Source organism: Cryptococcus neoformans, chromosome 9, assembly GCF_000149385.1.
Source record: "Cryptococcus neoformans var. neoformans B-3501A chromosome 9, whole genome shotgun sequence".
Taxonomy (NCBI): Eukaryota; Fungi; Basidiomycota; class Tremellomycetes; order Tremellales; family Cryptococcaceae; genus Cryptococcus; species Cryptococcus deneoformans.
In genome coordinates, this window is record NC_009185.1 from 218,889 (window position 1) to 240,158 (window position 21,270).

The window sequence follows — 21,270 nt, forward strand, 5'->3', positions numbered from 1 at the left end:
TGAGATATATCACGTTGATCAGGTCCAGCCTTGTGCCTGAGGATAAAAAATAATCTCCACTCATCGCCCATCGCCACCGTACATATTGATGCACGACCAAGCAGCAACGCTCATGCTTCATCACCCGGCATCTCCCATACCCTGGTCCCTTCTCTCGTCCATTCTTCCCTGCAGCCTTGTTGGAGCGCAGAAGAACATCAAAGAAGGAGCAGCCTTGGCCAATTCATCTCCACTTTCGTGCAGTCGTCAATCTTTTCCCACGCAGCTTATCGACCTTGCGTGGCGGCCGAAGCGTCCGAGAGTCGTCAAACCGGCCATGGCCGCTCGTCGGCGACGGACGCGGAATCAGGCTGAGATGAGAAATAAATGATGACGCAGGGATGGAGGAGATTGCGGAGATTGAATATCCTTTTTTCACTTCTTGTCTCTCACTTAAGTACTCAATTGAACGAGAAGGCTCAAACGGGATATCAAAGTTGAAGAAAGTTCAGCAAGCATCAGGGTGACTAATTTGAAGTGTTGTCACACCTCCACAATACTTCCAGCTCATCATGTCAGTGACCAGGCGGATATCGCCGTCATGAAGGCCACCTAAAGGTCACGTGATGAATCCTGGTCCTTAACTTTCAAAGCCATGCATTCGAGATTCGTCGGCATCGATAGAGCTGGCTTCGACTGATAAAAACAAACACAAAGAGACTTCGAAGCCAGGAGGGTCCGACTCAGATGAGCTCATTATTCCGAATTTCGAGGCTATGTCCGCAATGCCTCTCGAAAAGTCGCGTTTTCCGACCTGTAAAAACAACCTTGGCAAGTCCATTAGTCGGTCCATCGGGATATAAACACAGTCTCGAAACGCGAAGCTTATTGCCTCGAGTCCAAAATACCATGCGAGGCGCAAGGTTATTATCAACAAGTGTTGCAAGGCTGGCCAAACCTTCCGCATCTTTAGTGGACAAGCGTACGGTGGATATGAGTCAATTTCCACCGGAGAGAATACGGTAAGTCTTAAATCTCTCATTGCTCTTTAACAGTTATTATACTGATGTGGCTCAAGGAATCTCTCCATTATTGCGCATATTGATCATGGGAAATCAACTCTTGCAGACCGTCTACTTCAGGTGCATAATAAACCATTTTCGAGGTTGGACATTCCGGAAGCTGATAATCTATGTAGATGACAGGCACTGTCCCAGCATCCTCCTCGCCGCAGTTCCTGGACAAGCTCAAAGTTGAGAGAGAACGAGGCATCACAGTCAAAGCCCAGACAGTATCGTTAATACACCAGCATAAAGACGGGCACAAGTACTTGATCAACCTAATTGATACACCCGGGCATGTCGACTTTAGTTATGAGGTGTCTAGAAGTTTGGGAGCTTGTGAGGGCGCTTTACTGCTAGTCGATTGCTCTCGTAGGTCAAATACTTCTTACTTTAATGTTGGGAGGATCACTTACAACCTCGTTAATTAGAGGGTATCCAGGCTCAAACACTCTCTGTATTTCACCATGCCCTCGAAGCTGATCTCGAGATGCTCGCCGTAATCAACAAGGTCGATCTTCCACACGCTTACCCCGAAGAAACGTCTGAAGAGATCGAAAGCTCTCTCGGATTAGAAAAAAGCAAGCATATGCGAATCAGCGCAAAGAGTGGGCTGGGCGTTGAAGGGGTCTTGGATAGTATCATTGAGGGATTGCCAGCCCCGGGAACGTGGGTCGGCGGGGAGGATGGAAAGCTCAGAGGCTTGATCTTTGACACTTTGTATGTCCAAACGCCACCGTAATTCTCTGGCGTCAATCAAAGGGGGAAGGGCTGATAGTGTGATTTATCAGCTATGACCAATTCCGAGGAGTCGTCTCGCTTGTCCGCATTTTCTCTGGATCCCTCAAAAAAGGCGATAAAGTCCGATTCCTGCAAGCTGGAAGGAAATACGAAATCTTGGAGGTTGGTATCAACAACCCAGACGAAGTGCCTGTAGTCGAGCTCAAGGACGGTCAGGTTGGGTAAGTTACAAGTCACGCAAACTTGACTTTCCTGCCGGGAAAAATGATGCTCATGATGATATGAAGGTATATCGTTTGTAATATGAAAAACTCTGAAGAAGGTGCGCTTTTCAATACATATATCTCGTCCTCCAGCTCTAGAGTTGATCCATGTTTTATAGCTTTCATCGGCGATACCATCTGTTGGGCTGATAAGCCCGTCGAACCCTTGCCAGGGTTCAAGCCCATGAAAGCGATGGTAAGCCTACTAGTTGTATCCGAAATGACCCTGCTGATGAACATGTTAAAGGTTTATGCCGGTGTCTTCCCCATGGATAGCGCCGACTTCCCTAAACTTGAAGAGTCTATCGAGCGTGTAGGTGTCAATTCTGACGTATATTGTGATCTCGTTGGCTGACGCTCCCCCCCCTTGGGTCCGTAGCTGACATTGAATGACCGAAGCGGTATGTTTCTATCTGATCGTACAGCGCAATGACAGTAATTGACGACGTTGTTTATGATAGTATCCGTCCAACGAGAATCGTCTGCGGCGCTCAGTCAGGGATTCCGATTGGGTTTCTTGGGAACATTGCATATGGATGTGTTGTAAGTGTTCTTTTTCTCGACATACTCTGTACAGCCTGAAAGATCTTGCGACTGAACTTGATCGTAGCAAGCAACGTCTTGAGGATGAATATGCCTCGGAAGTAATCGTTACCGCACCAACAGTACCATACAAAGGTAAGCACCTTTCGGGGGATTGTCATTTTTGATTATTCAGACTGACTGATGACTCCAATAGTCGTTTATAATGATGGGAAAGAGGTGTACATTTCAAACCCGGTCGAATTCCCAGAAGTCAGCGACTCAAAGATGAAAGTGTCACATGTCGAAGAGCCTATGAGTAAGTATTGGCCGTGCTTGAAGTGCAATGGATCGCCGCTGATGAACGTTCAAAAGTTAATGCCACTATATTTGTCCCCAACGGCATGTATTCCTTGTCAATATCCTCTTTCCACAACTGACAACTGTTGCTACAGATTATATTGGACCTATGATGGATCTTTGTGCTCGATATCGAGGCGTTCAACAAGAATACCGCATCCTGGAAAACAGTGATCGTGCCGTCCTGCGATACACCCTTCCGCTCTCTGAAATTGTGACTGAATTCTTTTCAGAACTGAAGAGTCAGAGTTCTGGATTCGCGTCATTTGATTATGAAGAAGCGGGATATGAAAAGTCTAATCTCGTCAAGGTGCGCTTACTTTTCTCCTCGTGATTTATGCAGTGTATGATGCAAGTGTTGCTGACTGAAGAGGTTAGATGAATATTCTCATCAACGGCAAGCCTGTAGATGCTCTCGCTATGATTGTACACAAATTCGCTGCGCAGTCGATCGGTAAAGCTTGGGTGACAAAGCTCAGTAAGTCGCCGTTTGCTGCTCCTGCGAGGGACATGTTTTGCTAAACGATTCCTTTCGCCCATCTCCCGTACAGAGGAAGTTGTTCCCCGTCAGCAATTTGAATTATCTATCCAAGCTGCCATTGGTGCCAAAGTCATTGCTCGTGAAAACGTTAAGGCATTTAGGAAGGATGTGACTGCTGGATTGTACGGAGGTGAGCCATCATCATCATCATCACATAAAACGCTGCATCCGGGATGTGCCCGGAGTACTAATCATATTCGTGGTTAGGTCATTATGATCGAAAATTAAAACATCTTAATAAACAGAAAGAAGGAAAGAAGAGGCTGAAGAAGCTTGCCGGAAATATTGAGATTCCTCAAACAGCTTTCTACAAGGTGCTCTCGTCTAGACCGAGGAAATAGGGGGGATGAGTTGCTCCCATTTTGCATTCCATACCAAGCATGACTATACCCAATCATCATGATTAGCATAATGCATCGATGACGAATGTATCTCTGTAACAAAGGTTTACTCTGGCAACACAACAGTGTCATTTACGACGGCCTTGCGCTTTTCCTTCCATCATTTGATTTCTTGCAGTTGACCAAAATGTGTTAAGTAATAATGATTGCATGAGACTCAGGCATTCATTTCAAATCGTCTAACTTGGCCAGCACACGCTGGGCATTAACAGTACAACCAAACAGTAGATAGTTCCTTTGTAACTAAAAGTTCACAAAATAGTTTTCAGAGAAAGTCCAACCTCGGCCCGGCCGGTTGGAGAAAGGACATATTAGCTTCGCTAGAACTAGCCTATTATCGTTAACAACAAAGAGAGTAGTGTATGTACAGATATGACAATTCGTTTAATTTATGCTTGTTTTTTTTTTGGTTTGCGTATACGTATGAAAGCCGGGATCTTTTAGGAATGTATTTGGGTGAGGGATGCAGATTCGTTTGGATTCTGAGTTTGCAATCTCGATTGATGTGAGTGAGGGTGAGAGTGAGTGGAAGTGAAAGCGGCGATGTAGACAGGTACGTTGGTACAACGGGTAATGATGTGGAAGACCATCATAATTGGCCGAATTCGGAACCACAGCCACAATCGAAGACATGAAGCAAGCGAAAAAATCGAAAAAGCTGTCTGAAGTGAAGAAAAGCACTGGTATTCTTCGTGATAATGGCGAGCATTTGTCCGCAACACGAAGTCTGGTATACGAGTGGATCACCGCATGGGTGATGGATTTCGACGTTTGATGAAAACGCACGACCGAAATTGCGATGCCTGATCTACCTAGCAGTCATTCCTGATGACTCGGCCAACTTTTTCCTCAGAGCGTCAAGCCTGGTCTTGATGGGCACCATGACTACAAACGACCTATCAGCTCAAGTTCATGCCAGGGATAAACATGGTACCCACGTCTCTCATAAGCGACCTTGTCTTCATCTGGGATACTCCCGTTCTCATATACACTCTCATCCAATAAGGCTTGAAGCAACCACAGCGACGTCTCATATCCTTGCTCTGCAGTTGTGAGATCGCCTTGCAACTCTGCAACAGCAGCCTGGCGAGAGGTATCTCGAGCTTTGTCGTGGACAAGCCAATCTGGGAAGAGAAGGGTATCACCCGCTTGGGTTTTAGCCCATTCTGCCTTCTCAAAGGTCTCATTGAATCTAGCACGAAGCCATTGGCCCACTGCATATGATCAGTGCTATGATTCGAAGATGGAGAAGAAGAAAACAAAACTTACTCTCATTCAGCTCTTGACTCGCCACATACCCATCATAAACATCTGTTCTATTCTTCCAATACCTCTTTACTTTGTCCATTGCCTTGACGATAAATGCCAACGACTTCATGTACAGAACCACCGCATCATTCGCTGCCGCTTCCTGCTGCCTCAATATCCAGACCTCGCTGTTCATTGAAGAAGAACTACTCTTCCTTCGACTGCCCGCTTGAGCAGCAGCAGCAGCTTGCATACTGAATGGGGGAGTAGTACCCGTCAAGCCTGTGGGCGTGCTGGATGTGCGAGCCGTCTGCGCCAGCTGCGTCTGAGCAAGTAGACGTTCGTCCGCGAGTTCAAACAACACAAAAGCCTTGCGCGCAAGATCTTCCACAGTGCACAAGAGGTCATCTTCGGCAGCATCCATATCGCTCACACGAACGATATTGGGTCGACGTTTGGCTGTCGCTCGGGCGATGGCGGTTGCCGCAGTGTTGGCGGAAGTGCCTATGAGGCGAATAGCGGTGTTTGTCAGTGCTCTGGCAAGCGCACCCGTTTGGAGAGATCCGGGAGATACACCGAATCGAGCAGCGGCATCTTGGCCATAAGATGGTGAGGCGGATATTGTAGTGGGAGGGAAAGCATTGAGGCTGGAAGGAATGGAGGGGTTACGAGGGAAAGAGTTGCCTCCAGAGGCGTGCCTCGGAACTTGCATAGCAAATGGTGGCGTGGAAGAAAGGGCAAATGGTGGTGAGTACGAGATCGCTCCCAGGGTAGGATCATTTTTGGTAATATTCGGACTGATTGGTTTGAAGGAAGAGACAGGACGAGAAACAACACTCCCACGAGAGCTTCGTCGTATCATGGGCCGCTTCGAGGCTTGATCGAGTTCTGCCAAAAAAAAGAAGAAAGAATGTCAGCCATATTTCTCACAAGGAGATTTTGATTCATTACTCACCGTCGGCCAAAGCATTTATCTCAACTGTCTGCTTTTCAACAACCACATAATCCGTACCCACGCCTGATGTGCTTCCCTCAAGCGCACTCGACCTCTCCAATCTACCATCTGGGCCCATGGTAATCGGGGGAGCAGCCGCTAGGGGTGAGCCCTCATTTATGCCTCTAGATGGACGAGCCATCGTCGGGGACGGGCCCGTAAACGGTGGTGTAATCGGAGCGGCCTCTTCAACGCTTGAAGCTTCTCTCCCGTCACCTTTCCCGGACATCCTACGCTGCGCTGAGGAAGCGGCTGTGATGATAGGCCGGGGATTAGCCCGAGATGTTGGTGATTGTTGGGTCGTAAGCCCCGGGTCAGGGGCAGAGGTCGGAGTGGGCGCGGAAGATGGGGATGGGGGTATAATGGCGGTAGGCTCAGAGGGAGTGGCGTCACCGACATAATATTTCGGTGTTGAGCGACGGGTAGGAGTCGGTCGGGATGGTGGTGTAGAGAGACGAGACCGACCTTCAGAGGTGTCTCTTGATATAGGTACTGCAGGTTGGGGGTTGAGTGCAGCATCGGCCGCAAGTGGCTGAGGCGCTCTGGTTGGTATTAGCCGATCTTTCGACTGTTCTGTGCTAGCCACCATTTGCCTTATCCGATCACTTTCGCCAAGCCCCGCGGAGCTATCCGTCGAGACGTCTAAACTCAAGCTTTCCTCCTCCGTGCTCTCGGCCATATGGCCGTCCCATACACCACAGTTGAAAAAGTCGTCGAAACCCATTCGATCATTCGGCTTGCGCTTTAGCAGCGCACGAATAAGAGCTTTTATATCTGATGGGACGGGTATTGATGTCTCGTCCGATGATTTAGAATCCCTCTCTTTTTCGTCAGGAAAGACAATGTTGTCGTTACTTTTTTCGATACGTCGTAGCAATTCAACGTGGTTGTTTGCTCGGAAGGGCGGACGGCCAACAGACATCTCGAACAATACAGCACCTACAGACCAGAGGTCTGCCTTGGCATCGTACTTTTCATATCTCAGGATCTCGGGGGCCATATATAGTCTATCACACTTATCAGTATACTCACGCCACAGTCGATGTGATAACTTACGGTGAACCGCACAAAGTTTCGGCCATGGCAGCAGCCGGCAAGATTCGCGCAAATCCAAAGTCGGCCACCTTGAGCACAGGGATACCATAAGGATGTCCTTCAGCTACTTCGGTCTCTGTGGCGGGCTGTAAGAGCAAGTTTTGAGGCTTGATGTCTCTGTGCATCAAATCTTGTGCACGGAGGAACTTGATCGCTTGGGCTGTATTCTGTTTAGCGTTTGAATGCTGTCTAGTGACTATGGCTTACCCAATTGTCCCAAGAAAGATCTCGTTACTCTCTCATCCAAACCACCAGTTGGCGGGTGCGGCCAGTAGATTTTCCCTTCGTCATTCGTCGGAAGCAATGCCATGCTCGATCCAGCTTTGGGGACAAAATCCAGTGTTGGAATATTCCCGCGCTGCTTGATATACACAGAAAGATCAGACCCAGAGCAGTACTCCATTACAAGGTAGATATGAGTGTCATTTTTCTGCACACCATTAGTATTGGCACTCATGTGGAAGATGTCGTGAGCTTACAAAGCAATCGGTTAAAGCTACGATATTCCGATGGTTGATGACCTTGAGAATGTTGATCTCACTCTCCAAGTTCTCAAGCAGCTTGCTGGTGAGCTTCTGGCGGGAGACGGCTTTGATTGCTATGGGAACTCTCGTCTTCTACAGGCAGAGTCAGCAGCTACCCATGGGCGTGCGGGATCGCCAATCACACTTACAGATCGGTATCCCTTGTACACAGTAGCGAAGCTGCCACGCCCAATCTCCGCACCTACCACATAGTTCCCTATTCTCTCCTTATGTGACCTATGATGCCCACTCTCCTTCTCCCTGGATCCTTGCGCGTTTGAGTCGGGCATTGCTATAGAGGCTCAGCGGAGTGGTTAGGGTGTGTTCTGAAGAAAGATACAAGCGGAGAGGTAAAAGTGCTGCGACCGCGGATAGCGAAGGTGATGTGATGCGATGCGTGCGTGGCTGACTCGGCGTGGCTCAGTCCGTGTGGAGGTCCAGGCGGCCCGCGAGTCGTCTAGTATGCGAGGTGCAGCCCCTAGAGTGATGGAAAGATCAAAGGACAGAGAAGGCGCGCGTAGTGAACGGAGAAGATGGACGGAGATGGGAGATGGTTACGAGTGGTGGTGGCGTGCGCTGCAAGTGGAGGCGGACTGACCGTATTGGTCCCCGCCCAAGGATGTTGTGGGAATAGGTATGTATGCTCGTGGTCGTTCTGGCCGGGAGTCTGGCGACTGGCGATAAAACTATTGGGAAGCATAGAAGGGAGAAGTGGGTCGATGTTTACTTATTCACGGGTGCCCGCCTTTGTTGGCTGGTGGATTGCGATTGGTGACGTGCGTTCCGTTATCCTCGCCACCGGCATAACTGCACAACTACTTATTTATTAAGTCCGCTGTCCAATAATCGGCCGTCAGCAGCCGCTGCCACAGGGTGGTTGCATTACTAGAAACTGCAGTTCTAATGCTGATACATATATGCAAACCCACGGATGCCAAAAGGTTGAAGAACAGGATTGTATATATACATCTTATCACTATCCTTCCCGCGTCCGAATCCTCACCATCCCCTGGCGCGATACCTGATCTTCCGGGCTTGAATGATTATTCACTCGCATGACCTATTTCTATCCTTAATGACACAGTGCTAAAGCTTACTTACGCAAGACTTGGTAATTAGCCACAAATGAAGGTGTGAATGAAGCGATTTGTTGATGAAAAGATTTGATGCACAATCAACGCGACGCACATCCGTCCGTCGGCCGCTCTGGAGAATACATGATGCCTTCAACCGATGGTCGTGAGTTCAGAAGCTTTTCTTCATCCAGATTGAGGCTGGTGGCACAAGCTTTCGAGATATGCATGCATATTACTACTAGGGCCAGACTCGTGAGAACACTCAAGTAGTGATACATAATAAAAGTCTCGAAGCCATCATAGCAGGGAGAAGTTACGTAACACTTAATTAACTTACGCAACAAGTAAGTGGCTGCGGTGAGAGTCAAAGTCACGTGACTTGCCGATTAATCTCCTTCGGCGAAGATGATTTCGACAGTTCGTTGCTGGTTCGTTCGTCGCTGACTTTTAGACATCTTTTTTGAGACAAACCCGGCAAAACACCGAGGTTGGGACAATCTTCTGGCACATTCCTTTCCGCCATCCTTTCACACGGAGCCATAAGTGGTGGGGGCTGGGAAGACGTTGCAATGAGCTCTTCACTGAGGACGACGAAGCCTTGCGCTCGATGTCTGGCTGCTATTCGAGCTCGCCCCCCAGCAGAGACGACAATCTCGATTGCAGGGCCATCCAGTTATCAAGCGTATATGACGGAATCTTTTCCTTCCAAAAGGAGGTCAAGACTCACGTCTACAAGAGCATTTACGAGTCCACCGAGTTTACGGGGTGATTTTTATCAAGTACGTGACCTTCCAATGAGTGTAAAAACCAACATTTAACTCGTCATCTATAGGGACAACCTGACTGTCTCCAATATCCAACTCAGCATAGTATCCAAAGTAAAAGGCAAAGATCCCCTCACATCAAATCGACATTTACCAAAGGTTTCTCATCGACTTCACGGGATGTGACCTCTGCGCCACTCCTCCAAAATGATGCAGCGAGAAAGATAGCACATTCAATTGCCCGGCCATCAGCTTACCAGGCCTATGTGATAGAATACAATCCATTTCTCAAAGGAAGCCCAAGATCCACGCTTGCGAGCGAACGATTGTGCCAGGTATGCGACCCAGATATTTTTGAAAAAGCCATTTAACATGATACTCTTAGGGTCAACTTGACTATCTCCGCCGTCCATCTCATCATAGTACTCTGAATAGATTCCGTAAATATTTTCAAACCACAGCAGCCTCTGCCAATTCTATACCGCGCCCTGATCCCGTCCTTCAGCACCTATCTCACATGGCAATACCCGATTTCAAACCACCACCTCCAGAAACCAAAGCTTCTCCCATACCACAACATACCTTCTCTCCCAAAGAACGCTCTGCAGCTCTTTCCGCTCTTCAACGGTCAACGTCCTCTCCGCCTTCTCAAGATATCACCTCTGCTCAACTACTTCAATCCTACACTGACTTGTATATGTCTTCACCCCAGTCACAGCTATTCACAGTCAGCGAAGTGCAAGATGTTTTAAAAGCTTTGAAATTATTGCAAGCTCGTGAAGCAGGGGATAGACAGGTCGCGGAGGAACAGATTGAGCCTTTGCTAGAAGAAATCAAAGCTCTAGTAGGGGACGAACGGAAATCGTCACAAGGGTTAGAATTACTGGCTTTATCGTCAAGAACAAAACACAGTCGTCGAATCAAGACCAAAAACCTTGTCGATGCCGAAAAGACCTTTCGTTCCCTCTTCCCCGAACCGCCACCTGAAAAAGATATCGGTGGGAGACGTCGGTACAAGGCAGCATTGAATCATTTGATATATCTATGTGCTCTTGCGGGGCAGGGAGGGAGGCTGGAAGATTGGTGGAACCGTTTGGAGCGGGATGGGCTTAAAGCGGATGGACACACATGGTTATCACGCATGATACTGCTCGATAGGGCGGGAAAGGGGGAAGAAGTCAATGGGATATTGGACAAGGTGTTAGAAAACTTCGATGAGGAAGTGGTGACGAAAGAGGATATGTCGATATTAGTCAATTACGCAATGGTTGTTTACGCCAAATTGGGACGATGGGACGTTGTCTCTGAAGTTTACGGCCGACTACGTCCTACGGACTCTCACGACCTCTCTATAATCCGTTCCTCTCTTCCCAACCCATCATACTTTGACGGCACCCATCCACACGTTCCCCACCATATTCCCCTCCCGCCATTCTCCGTTCGTCTAACTCGCCGGTCGTATTCACCTCTCCTCGTCTCCTTATCCGTCCAAGGCCATCTCCCCGCAACGCTTACCATCTTCAAGCATATCTTCGAAGACGGACATACCCCTTCTGTCGATGACTACACAGCGCTTTTCAAAGGGTTTGTCAAGCACGGTGTTACCCCTTCAATAGATACTGGTGGTTTTGGGAACGCGGGACAAGTGAGTGAAGCCGGGAAGATGCTGGGGGTTGCCAGTGCGTCGGGTGGAGGTGAATTAGATGGTTTGGGAGGAAGCTTTGAACAGCGTATGAGTGGGATCTGGGAGAGGGGAGCTATGTTTGCTGAACCGTTTCAATGGCCAGTTGAAAAGTTTCGAGAAGGTAATGGCGAATGGACTTTGGAGGCTTTACAAGATATATTCGAATCCTTCCTTACTCTTCGTCCGATTTTGCCATCTTTTAGTCCTTTGACATTCTCCGATCCTCAGTCTGGACCCGATTTGAAATCGGACGTGAATATATTACAAGCTGAAAAGCAGGCGAGGCTTTATGCTAAAGCGCCTGGAAGAAAAGCGGTGTGGACAGTGCTCAAGGCTTTTGGGAGAGTAACTCATGGTGATGAGGAAGTTCTGAGGCAGGTTTGGGAGAGAATGGAAACGAAGTTTGGGTCAGAGAATGAAGAAGGGTGGAAAGGGTGGAGAGTGGATAAGAGGTTAGATTGGTTCAGGAAGGCACTGTTTGCGGAAGAATAGGCATGCAAGTATTTATACCAAGCATAGAAAATACCTTATTCGAAGAAATGCATATACAGATGTCACTGTGACTAGATCTCTACATCCTCATCATCGTACGCCTCTTTGATCAAGCGGTAGATGTAAGATGGTGGGTGGTCGCCTCTACAGACTAAATTAGCCACGTGCTACTCTACATCCAAAAAGTACACTTACTCATTTGTCACAAACAGATTTACCAACTCGGGCCTAATATAGTCGTAATATGGATCCACAACCTCAACCCCTTCCATACCCCCTCCTCCACCCTTCCCCTGCTCCCCAATCACAGCTCCAGGTCCCTGGAAATCCACCGCTCCGTATTCATGGTACAAATTCCACGCGGGCGCGAATTTAAATTGACCGGTAGTCACGACGACAGGCTTGGAATGTGTCTTTGCCGCGAGAGCACAAGCAAGAGATCCGGACAGCGCGAACAAACCGCCATTGGCAAGGACAGAGTGAGCGCCAAGGATGACTTTTGTAACACGTGGAAGAAGGGCGTGGATGGAGGAATCAGGGATGAGAAGGGTGGGGATGCCGGAGGCGGAAAGGGAAGAGGCGAGGGAGTGACCGAGGTAGGACGGAGCAGATTCGGCGACGACGACGGTAAATTTACGGTCTTTGTAGGCTTGCTTGAGGAAAGCTTCGACTGTTCTCGAGTGGCCCATGGTCAAGATGATTTCGCTACCTCGCATTAGCAGTCCCGCGGGAACAAAGTGAATGCGCGATACTTACGAAGAGTGAATGTGCTCTCTTGCGCCCTTGGCAACATCCTCATGCGTGGTCTCCAGCTCACCAACAACCTCCTCAATGGCCTGAATCAATAACGGCTTGAGCTTAGCACTATGCTTCATAAACTCATCGCTATCCACACTCGCCCTTGGCGTTGCCATTCCAGAAGAACCTCTGCCATGCCCATTCCCATTGGGGGTCGCAAACAAATTCGTTGTATTCGCTGAGTATCCTTCCGCTGTCCCTCCACTAAGGGCGCCACTCCTTTCCATCTGAGCTCGAGAGTGACGCATGGCCACAAAGTTTGAGAGTGAAGTCTGGCGGGACATTTGGATATGAGTGGGAAAATACTGAGCGTCGACGGTGGCGGATTGGGCGGCAGAAAGGTAGTGATCTAAAGGTGCGTTGATACCTGGTGTGCTGGGACCCATAAGAGGGGTAGAAGGGATGGAGTTAGGGGCGGATGAGACATGGGCGGCTGCAGCGGCGCGGTATTCTTCCCGAATGAGACGGAGGATTCGACGAATGATATTGGCGGCGGCAAGTTCTACGAGAAGCATGAGATACATTTCCAGATGTGTGATAGCTGTACATACCCTTAGGGTTGGCCTCAGTGAGTTTCCGCCCAACAGCTTTGATTAAGGCCAGTAATTCGTCGATGGTGTTATATCTAGCGCTTCTGACGATGTTCTGGATGAGAGCAGCCGTTGCGAGAGCGACGTTCAAGGATCCAACAATTTGCCTTAAAATACGAGACGTGAGCATATAAAAGGTACGTACGGACTCATGACTCACCGTCTCCGAAGACTGGTGCAAAGAGTATCAGTCAATCGAGCGTTTGGGTCAGCAGATTTCTGCATTTGCTATTAAGGACGTCAGCCGCATGAAGGAACTTTCCCTTAGACTTTTTGGCCAACTCACCGGGGCGGAGTCGACGGCCATTTTCCTGCTCTGATAGTGGATTCACGCAATTCGAAGGGCAACAATAGCAAACTTGTCAAGAAACGAACGAAGGAAAGGAAATCGCGGACCAAACGTTACGTTCCCTTTTCGAACGAGTCAAAGTCACGTGATCCAGCGGTAAACAGCAGTTGGCGTTTAACGAGCAAGTGACGACAATGGGCAATGATGGCGAGAACGACGAGGCGGATGAGTTTGCTCATCACATCTGTATCCAATCTTTAATCCCTATACTAAGTATTTAGGCAGATGCCAAAAATGCTCTCGACATCGGATATAGGTACGTCCCTCACGAACCTCAAGCCATCACTCCGAAAAGCTCATGCGCACCTTCTAATCCCAGGCCCTATATCCCAGCAGTATGCTGCCGCTGCTACAGTGCCGTTAATCAAATCACCCTCGTTATGGCTCCCTCAGCCTGTAATACAGATTTCCTTTGCTGGCATGTGAATGTCTTTGTACTGATGAAAGATGTTGGGATAGGTCGAGCTGCCAAATGAGATACATCCCTTACCAGAGGACATCACTGCCTATGTAAGTACTGTTGGCATATGTTAATTAACATCCCATCAGCGTCCCTTTTATTCGAAGACTTATTAAATGGGCTCACTTACTTTCCGGCATTGGTAGTTTGTGTACCCTTTCACACTTGAAGAACATGTCCTCTCGATACATCCTTCGCCACATGAAGCCATCGCTCTGAAACGGGCCAAGTGCGCCGAGATCTTGCACAAAAGGGAAGAAGCAGAGGAACAAAAAGAGTGGGTCTGAGTCCTCTTTCCGTCTTCCTTCAGGAAGGCACACGCTGTCTCGTGGCCAGAGGTCAATTTCACTGCAATGTGCCCTATGCTGATTGATCAACTTTCCCATTAGACGAGATAACCTCAAACGGATTGCCCCAGGATACAACCCATCATCTGTCCTGATGCCGACATCGGCCTCCCATACACCAACGTCTTCCATTTCTCAACCTCTAGTTCCACATGGGACAGCACAGTCAGTGACGAGCCCCAATAGTAAATCACAGGTACACGGCCGCACAGAGAGTGATCCGATGGATGATCTGGTAGCAAGGCTGGAAGAGATGGAGTCAAAACGGTGACCAATGGGATAGTTAAGAGGATCTTGTTTGTCGCTTTTTACTGGAAGCAACTTATCAGAAATTGTACTTGTACGCTTGATACGGTTGTAACATGCATATTGCATACCGGCATTCCTTGCGCGTCAGTCTGTTGTACATTCTGCATTTTTCCCTCAGCCGCTGGACGCTCTATGCTGCGGTAGTGTTGTACTGCTCTCTGTACAGTGCATAGTGAAGCAAGCATAATAAGCTGGAACCCACGCAAGCCACATGCCATGGTTCATGCATATCGGGTATACGCGGTGCCTATTTCCATTAATCTCCGGACGCCGGATCCCGGGATGTTTGGACGATGGCCGTTGCCGAGACGACGTGCTCGGCGTTCGTTGAATTTACTGTAAGGGTCTGCTTTTTGTTTTCTTGTCAGCTGCGAGTATACCGCAGTATTGGAAGTCAACTACTGCCCAGCAGAGACAGTACAGCAGGACCACTGCGGCAGCACATACACCACCTGTGAAGCCGGCACATCTCGCACTACAACATAAATTCGCAGAACACAGTAAACGGCCACTCAACGCTCGGTCCTCAAAACCGCACCGCAGCAACCAATTTCGCCTCGTGAAATCTTTTCATCACCTTTTTATTCTTAGCTACACCTCCAACACCATGTCTAAGCCAGACGAGATCCCCGCACTGTCATACATTCTTGAGCCTGCCTGTAAGCGTTTCACTTTGCCATGGTCGGACGACCTGATGCTCCGGTAAAAATACTGATCACCTGCTTCGCACGTCCTTTGTTCTCCATCACCTTCATCACCTATCTTGCAATGGATAACCCTCTTTAACCCCTTTTGTTGATCCGAAAACAACATAACAGTCGTTGCATCCCTTCTTACCGCAGGATGTCTCCTCAACCGCCGTCCTCCTTCACTTATCGTCCAAGCCCAGGCCGCTACCAACGAGGACGTTCCTCCTCCTGGTGACAATTCCTGGAACTGGAAGGATATGATGTTCTTGAAATGGCCTGTGAGGGTACCTGGCAATGAGAGGTTCAGGGGAAGATGGACGAGTCGGCTGTTGGGCATGTTTCCGTTCTTGATGGAAGTCTGGTACTGGCTCTTGACGTACGATCCGATTCTCTTTCTGTAACAAGCGCAACGATTGCTAATACAACTCACAGATACTGGATATACCAGGTCGCTCGAGCTATTCAAGCTCTTACCATGGGCGCCGATTTCCGAGTATTAGCTGAAAAGCACGCGAGGGAAATAATTGCTATCGAGCGTTGGTTACATATTGACTGCGAACTTTCTTTGCAAAAGTTTGTCATGAAGACTAACTGGTTGTTGATGTTCTTCAACAAGTAAGCTCGTTATGTGCCTACCCAATACATAGTACTGACCATACTGCAGGACTTACGCGATGGTCCACATCCCCGCTACCATCGCCTTTATGGCTTACTCTTACCGCTACTTTAAGCCTTACATTTTCCAGTCAACCCGTCGTACTTTGGTGCTTTGCAACTGTCTTGCATTCATTGTCTTCTCCAGTTGGCCCTGTATGCCTCCTCGTCTCATGCCTTATGAAGAGTTCGGTTACATTGATACTTTGCACACTGGCAAGGCTGCTAGTAGTGAGTCTTCTGCAAATTGACGTTACGACCCTTGATAGGTGCTGACGAATTTGCACACCCAGTTTGGACTACCAACAAGTTCCAGAACCAACTGGCTGCTTTCCCTTCCCTCCATTTTGGCTACAGCTTCGTCATGTGGGTCCCCTTTTCCTTGGCGACCCACACTTCCTACTGACTTTTTTTCAATGTCATTCACAGCGGTCTCTCCCTCTTCCTCTACTCCCCTCACCGGCCTATCCGTGCAATCTCCCTCTTGTACCCCCTCCTCATCCTGCTTGTCATCATGGCGACTGCGAATCATTACCTCCTTGACGCTGTTGGAGGTTTCTTCGTCACAGTTTTGGCGCATAGGATTAACAGGCTGGTATTGAACTTGAGGCCTTTGGAAGAATGGTTTTTCTGGTTAATCAGGTGGGTACCATGTTTCATTCAAAAAAAAAATAGAAAATGAAAAAAAAAAAAAAATAAAAAAAAAAAAATAAGAACAGTGAAACTGGGGCCTATCCCTTCAAGGGTATCCCTAAATGTTCCTGTTTACGATTGTGAGGCTGTGCTTGGCGCTAATGAAACATGGGCACAGGACCGAACGACCCATGGACAAGGTTGTGTTTGACTCCGTCATCAGTCGAGAGAATGTGTCCCATAGGGATAGCTCAGACATCTCTCACAGGCCTTTGATTTTCCAGGGTAACCCCGCCTAAGCTTGCTTGGTAAGGTGGATGGGCGGAAGACGAATGATGGAGGAAGAGCCGGAGAGGCAGGGTGGTATGGCGAGTAGATTTCCATACCTGGAGATCTTTTTCATGAGGATCCCCAGCGGATAAACTGTAGCTAGCACGGATCTACATTATGTTTCTTTCTTTTGCGCATATTCTTGACTTTGAATTGTGGTAAACTTTCTCCCTATCATTCATATACTCCACTTCTCCCACTGTCATGTCATATACAACCTTCTTCTTTTAATTTTTTTTTTTCGAACTATACATAACTGCAACTGTATCGTACGCTACGAGTTCCGACGTTTCTTTCCAATTTTATAGGATATTAGATGTGTCCCCTGCATCGGCATCAGCATCAACCCCATCACGCCCATCAGGGGGAAAGAAATCAGTCGTCAGTAGTGCATTATGCAATCTTTTGTTTACACGTGTTTACAGCGAATTGTAGGTAATCCCAGTCAGCGACCCAATCTTCAGTCTAACAGCGTGCGAGCGACTACTTGAGCATAATCAGCCCGATCACCATCAATAAAAACTTTCGAAACATCAACCCCACTTTTGATTCAATACTCACAGTCATAGTTATAGCGAGTAGAAATAAAATAACGACTAATGATGAATAGTGAAACTATTATCGAATTACTAATTAGTTAAGTGATGCCTTTTTTCAATCCTCCATGATAGGTAAAAAAGAGGAAGCCCAAACGGAGGTGGACCTGCAAGGTGATCGAGATACAGAAAGCAAGCCAAACGAGAGGGAGGAGTTAACAGGTACCACTACTACAAACACCCAGATGGAGTAAATTAGTACTTTGGCTGCAGTGCATGGATGTTGAGTTTGGTCGCGGATTGAAGAAAATTCCTTCCTTTTAAAACAGTATTTTTGGTCAACGGTTAACGCCAAGCAAATGGACCAACTGCACACAAGGCTATCAACAAGGCCGGCATTACCCCTATCCCAGAGATCATATTCCACATTCTCCATCGGCAAGGCTAAAAATGATCAAAAGTGGCCATGAAAATTTAATCAGAGGTGCTCTCAAAAAAGGCCACAGGTAGCGTTCGATTTGTCTCAGCCAAATCAGGAGAAGTTGAAATTCAACGATCACTTAAAAGATACACGAGCAAAAGTCGTCATCACCTTTTTTCCTCCTTTGTTTCCTATCTCTTCCTCTCCTTTGCACCCATTCACATCTCCATGACCCTTGATTTAGGGGTGTCACCTGACTATTCAAAGCTGATGGAGAATGTCAAGAAGGCAAACTGATCTTTTCTTCAAGTTTTGCATGCCTGTAAGACTAAACTGGCGTCTCGAATAAATCACATGCAGACAGTTTTGAAGCACGGCTACTCTATGCTGACCCGTGCTGCTCCTCATCCCTGTTGCTCGGGGACTTCTGGACCAAATCTCTTCTTCTCCTTACTCGCCCTTTTCCCTACACTCCACAGCCGCTAGCTTCCCGCACACCGTCTCCAATACGAACGCGGGGCAGGTTGGAAGGAAGGGGGTCATACCAGCTAAGATTTTGATGGTTGATGAGATTGCCTCGTGCCGTGCCTGCATCGAAAGGAGTGTCACCAATTGTCACTCGTCTGTGCTTGCTCCTGTTTCTGCGAGGAACGCGGCTAAGAGATGGTTAGCGCAAGGAAACGGAGTAAAAGCGGGGCACATGTATATATACTCACTCAACTTTCATCCCACGCACTCGGGTTGATGTAAGCCAAAGATGTCTGCCACGCCGGACACCCCACTTCCTCAGTTCCACCTCCATCATCCTTTTCTTCTCTATCATCCTGCTCCTTCTATTGCGGGTAATGCCTCTGTTTGTAGTATCTCGACCAACAGCGCCATACAGTATCAGGTGCCCAGTCCATGTCGAAGCAGCAGTTCTCAACTCGGTGTCAGCCCTGCGCCGTCGTGGGACCCAGCGGAGACTAGGCAAAGCTGGGGTGGCTACGAATGGTGTGGTCAGGAAGGCACCTATGCTTCCGGTTCGAGGCCCGTGGATCAATACCATAATCAGACAACCACAACCAATACTTACAGTTTCCAGCCGCCGCGTACAAATTCTTATGCACATTCTCAACCGGCCAAGTTTTACAGCATCAATCAAACTCCATCTTTCCCACAATCTTACATTCCGACGCCAAACAACAGCTCGCCACCTCTCCTCCCTCATCAACATACTCACCTACCCACTCTCCCTCCTCGCGAGGATAGTGCACATTTACCCCTCTATCACTCTTTTGAAACCTTTGATCTTCGTCCTTCTCTCCAGTTTCTGGCATCAAAAACTCCTCCACCTGAGAAGCCATTGCCGCCTCCTCCTACGCTTGTGAACTCCATTCCTATACATCAGAGACCGATACCCCCAAGGACGATGAGTGACAGTGAGATCGCGAAGACAGACGGTGCCGGGCCCGCTGCATTCGCGTGTCTTTCGATGGACTTTGGTTTGAGTTCTGGTATGCCGGATCCTGGGACTAAATCTTGTGAGACTTGTGGGTCGATTCTTTAATGAGCCCAAAAGCTGATGAAAGGTGGTCCAGCGGCAGTATCACCACCTACAACATGTTTTGCACCAGGTCAAAACCCCTGGGGAGGTAATTCAGCAGTGCGGGATCCCATCGCTCAAGGTCGCAATCAAGGTCAACACGGTATAGGAGGAGTAAGTGTCAACGGCTTTGAAGTGATTTTCAATGACCCTTTTCACTCTCCGGACACGATGGTACCCCCATCCATAAGCCTTCCTTGTTTATCCCCCACGACACCGATCAAGTTCCGATTCGCCAAACATCAGCAAGTCGAACTCCAGCTCCAACCTCAACCCCATCTTCATCGTGATACTCAGTTGCAACATCAAGCGTCACCCATTCCTGTCTCTTCCCGTCCCATAACCCAGCCGGCAAATCGTACGAGATCTTCTAGGCCGCTTTTCCGGACGAGATCTCATTCGTACCCTAATCAGTTAGGTAGCCTTCCTCTTACATCAACTGAGCCGATGAGTCACATTCCCGTTTACACTGATATGGTAAACGAGAGAGGAAAGAGAACAAATGAGAATGGGTTCACTACATCTGTAAGTATGCAGCTTCTTTTCCATCTCCAAGGACGTAAAATTTAGACTTCATTAATTAGGGTTTCGACAGCTCGTTCCACTCATCAAGTGCTACCACAGCCAGACCGACGCCGGGAACTCTGCATTTTTCGGCCACTGTCCCTGGCGATTTCGATATGAATGAGCAGTTAATTGAATCCAAGCTTCAGTCGAAATGTCATTTTGATCAGTCAGACCATCTCCCTCTGATGACAACGGAGCCAATGAGCCTGGTGCCAATTGCAGATAATTTACCATCACGCGCAGTTCGTACATCAGCGGGGTTGAGGAGAAGGAGGCCATCCGATGGACGGTCAACAAAAGTGAATGAAGGACGGGCGAAGAAGCGCGTGAGAACGACGTTAAGCGGATTAAAACACTTCGTCAGTGCTTTACATGACTCGAAATGAGTGTGCTGACCTGTGAACAGAAAAGGTTTACTTGCTCCGAGTGCTGCGAAGGGTTCACAAGGAAGAATGACATGGATGTGAGTCTTGCGATCTGCCAACTTAATGCCTGAGCTAATGATTCGGCGCCAGCGCCATATGCAATGCAAGCATTGTAAGTAAGCTTCCATGCACATTTACGAGGTTTATCGTAACTCATGTTTTGCTATCAAGCCGACAAGTTACCCTTTGTTTGCCCTGCTTGTAGCAAAGCATTTGTAAGTCTCACCTTTCTTTGTGAACAACAAATCTACAGTCGACAACCTGTCCCTGACAAAGTTTGACTCTGAATAGGGGCGTAAGGACAAATTGGATCTGCATATCGAAAGAAGCGAAGATTGTAAGCGTAGTGCACCTCCCAAAGAACGTAGGTTCATCTTCCAAAGGAAAGCTTAGTAGACTCGTTGATCCATACTGGCTGCAGAACGCTTAGTACGCCATCGTGGGTCGCCAAAAAGCCACATGAGAACGGCGGAGCCTTGTCGCATTGAATAATCGCCGCCTTATCAAACAATGGGCTTCACTTTCACGATTTGACGAGGTTTGGTGCGTTGTATGGGGCGGACGTTCGATTTCTCTATTACTGTATCTGCGGGGTTTCCGTGTTTTTCTTCATTCGGTTTTGGGTTTGATCACTTTTTATATCCCCTATTATGTGCCCTGCTGTATAGTAGGCTGTGACTTTCTATTTCCCACTGTGTATCGTGCGTATTACGAGTTGGTTTTAGGTCCATAGCCAGCCGCCGTAGTGGCATTTGTCCTTTGAGCATGCAACACCATCATCTGAAACTCGATCAACCACTCGTACGTACAGATATGCAAAGCTCTCATGAAC

General features: G+C 48.1%; 6 protein-coding genes across 6 annotated transcripts; 4 read left to right on the forward strand and 2 right to left on the reverse strand.

The window, feature by feature from the left end:
- Positions 1-726: 726 nt before the first annotated feature.
- On the forward strand, positions 727-3,808 carry CNBI0720 (hypothetical protein; the record flags this gene model as incomplete). Its single annotated transcript, XM_768365.1, has 17 exons — positions 727-1,001; positions 1,058-1,121; positions 1,178-1,412; positions 1,472-1,760; positions 1,832-2,002; positions 2,069-2,103; positions 2,164-2,240; positions 2,292-2,357; positions 2,424-2,445; positions 2,506-2,587; positions 2,655-2,722; positions 2,784-2,885; positions 2,942-2,968; positions 3,022-3,236; positions 3,305-3,404; positions 3,478-3,597; positions 3,675-3,808. 17 exons carry the CDS (start codon positions 727-729, stop codon positions 3,806-3,808), a joined length of 2,082 nt encoding a protein of 693 aa, XP_773458.1.
- Positions 3,809-4,676: 868 nt separating this feature from the next.
- On the reverse strand, positions 4,677-8,019 carry CNBI0730 (hypothetical protein; the record flags this gene model as incomplete). Its single annotated transcript, XM_768366.1, has 8 exons — positions 4,677-4,753; positions 4,807-5,082; positions 5,138-6,004; positions 6,072-7,117; positions 7,167-7,365; positions 7,413-7,635; positions 7,685-7,822; positions 7,879-8,019. 8 exons carry the CDS (start codon positions 8,017-8,019, stop codon positions 4,677-4,679), a joined length of 2,967 nt encoding a protein of 988 aa, XP_773459.1.
- A 1,355-nt stretch (positions 8,020-9,374) lies between these two features.
- CNBI0740 (hypothetical protein) lies at positions 9,375-11,745 on the forward strand (the record flags this gene model as incomplete). Its single annotated transcript, XM_768367.1, has 3 exons — positions 9,375-9,584; positions 9,638-9,904; positions 9,955-11,745. 3 exons carry the CDS (start codon positions 9,375-9,377, stop codon positions 11,743-11,745), a joined length of 2,268 nt encoding a protein of 755 aa, XP_773460.1.
- Positions 11,746-11,816: 71 nt separating this feature from the next.
- Positions 11,817-13,440, reverse strand: CNBI0750 (hypothetical protein; the record flags this gene model as incomplete). Its single annotated transcript, XM_768368.1, has 6 exons — positions 11,817-11,889; positions 11,941-12,450; positions 12,502-13,045; positions 13,095-13,240; positions 13,294-13,361; positions 13,420-13,440. The coding sequence occupies 6 exons, from the start codon at positions 13,438-13,440 to the stop codon at positions 11,817-11,819; spliced, it is 1,362 nt and encodes a 453-aa protein (XP_773461.1).
- A 1,765-nt stretch (positions 13,441-15,205) lies between these two features.
- CNBI0760 (hypothetical protein) lies at positions 15,206-16,873 on the forward strand (the record flags this gene model as incomplete). The annotated part of the gene is made up of 7 exons (XM_768369.1): positions 15,206-15,257; positions 15,417-15,663; positions 15,720-15,902; positions 15,952-16,172; positions 16,211-16,307; positions 16,371-16,583; positions 16,753-16,873. 7 exons carry the CDS (start codon positions 15,206-15,208, stop codon positions 16,871-16,873), a joined length of 1,134 nt encoding a protein of 377 aa, XP_773462.1.
- A 1,745-nt stretch (positions 16,874-18,618) lies between these two features.
- CNBI0770 (hypothetical protein) lies at positions 18,619-20,930 on the forward strand (the record flags this gene model as incomplete). The annotated part of the gene is made up of 8 exons (XM_768370.1): positions 18,619-19,384; positions 19,442-19,971; positions 20,031-20,372; positions 20,420-20,476; positions 20,529-20,550; positions 20,610-20,653; positions 20,730-20,802; positions 20,860-20,930. The coding sequence occupies 8 exons, from the start codon at positions 18,619-18,621 to the stop codon at positions 20,928-20,930; spliced, it is 1,905 nt and encodes a 634-aa protein (XP_773463.1).
- Positions 20,931-21,270: the final 340 nt, after the last annotated feature.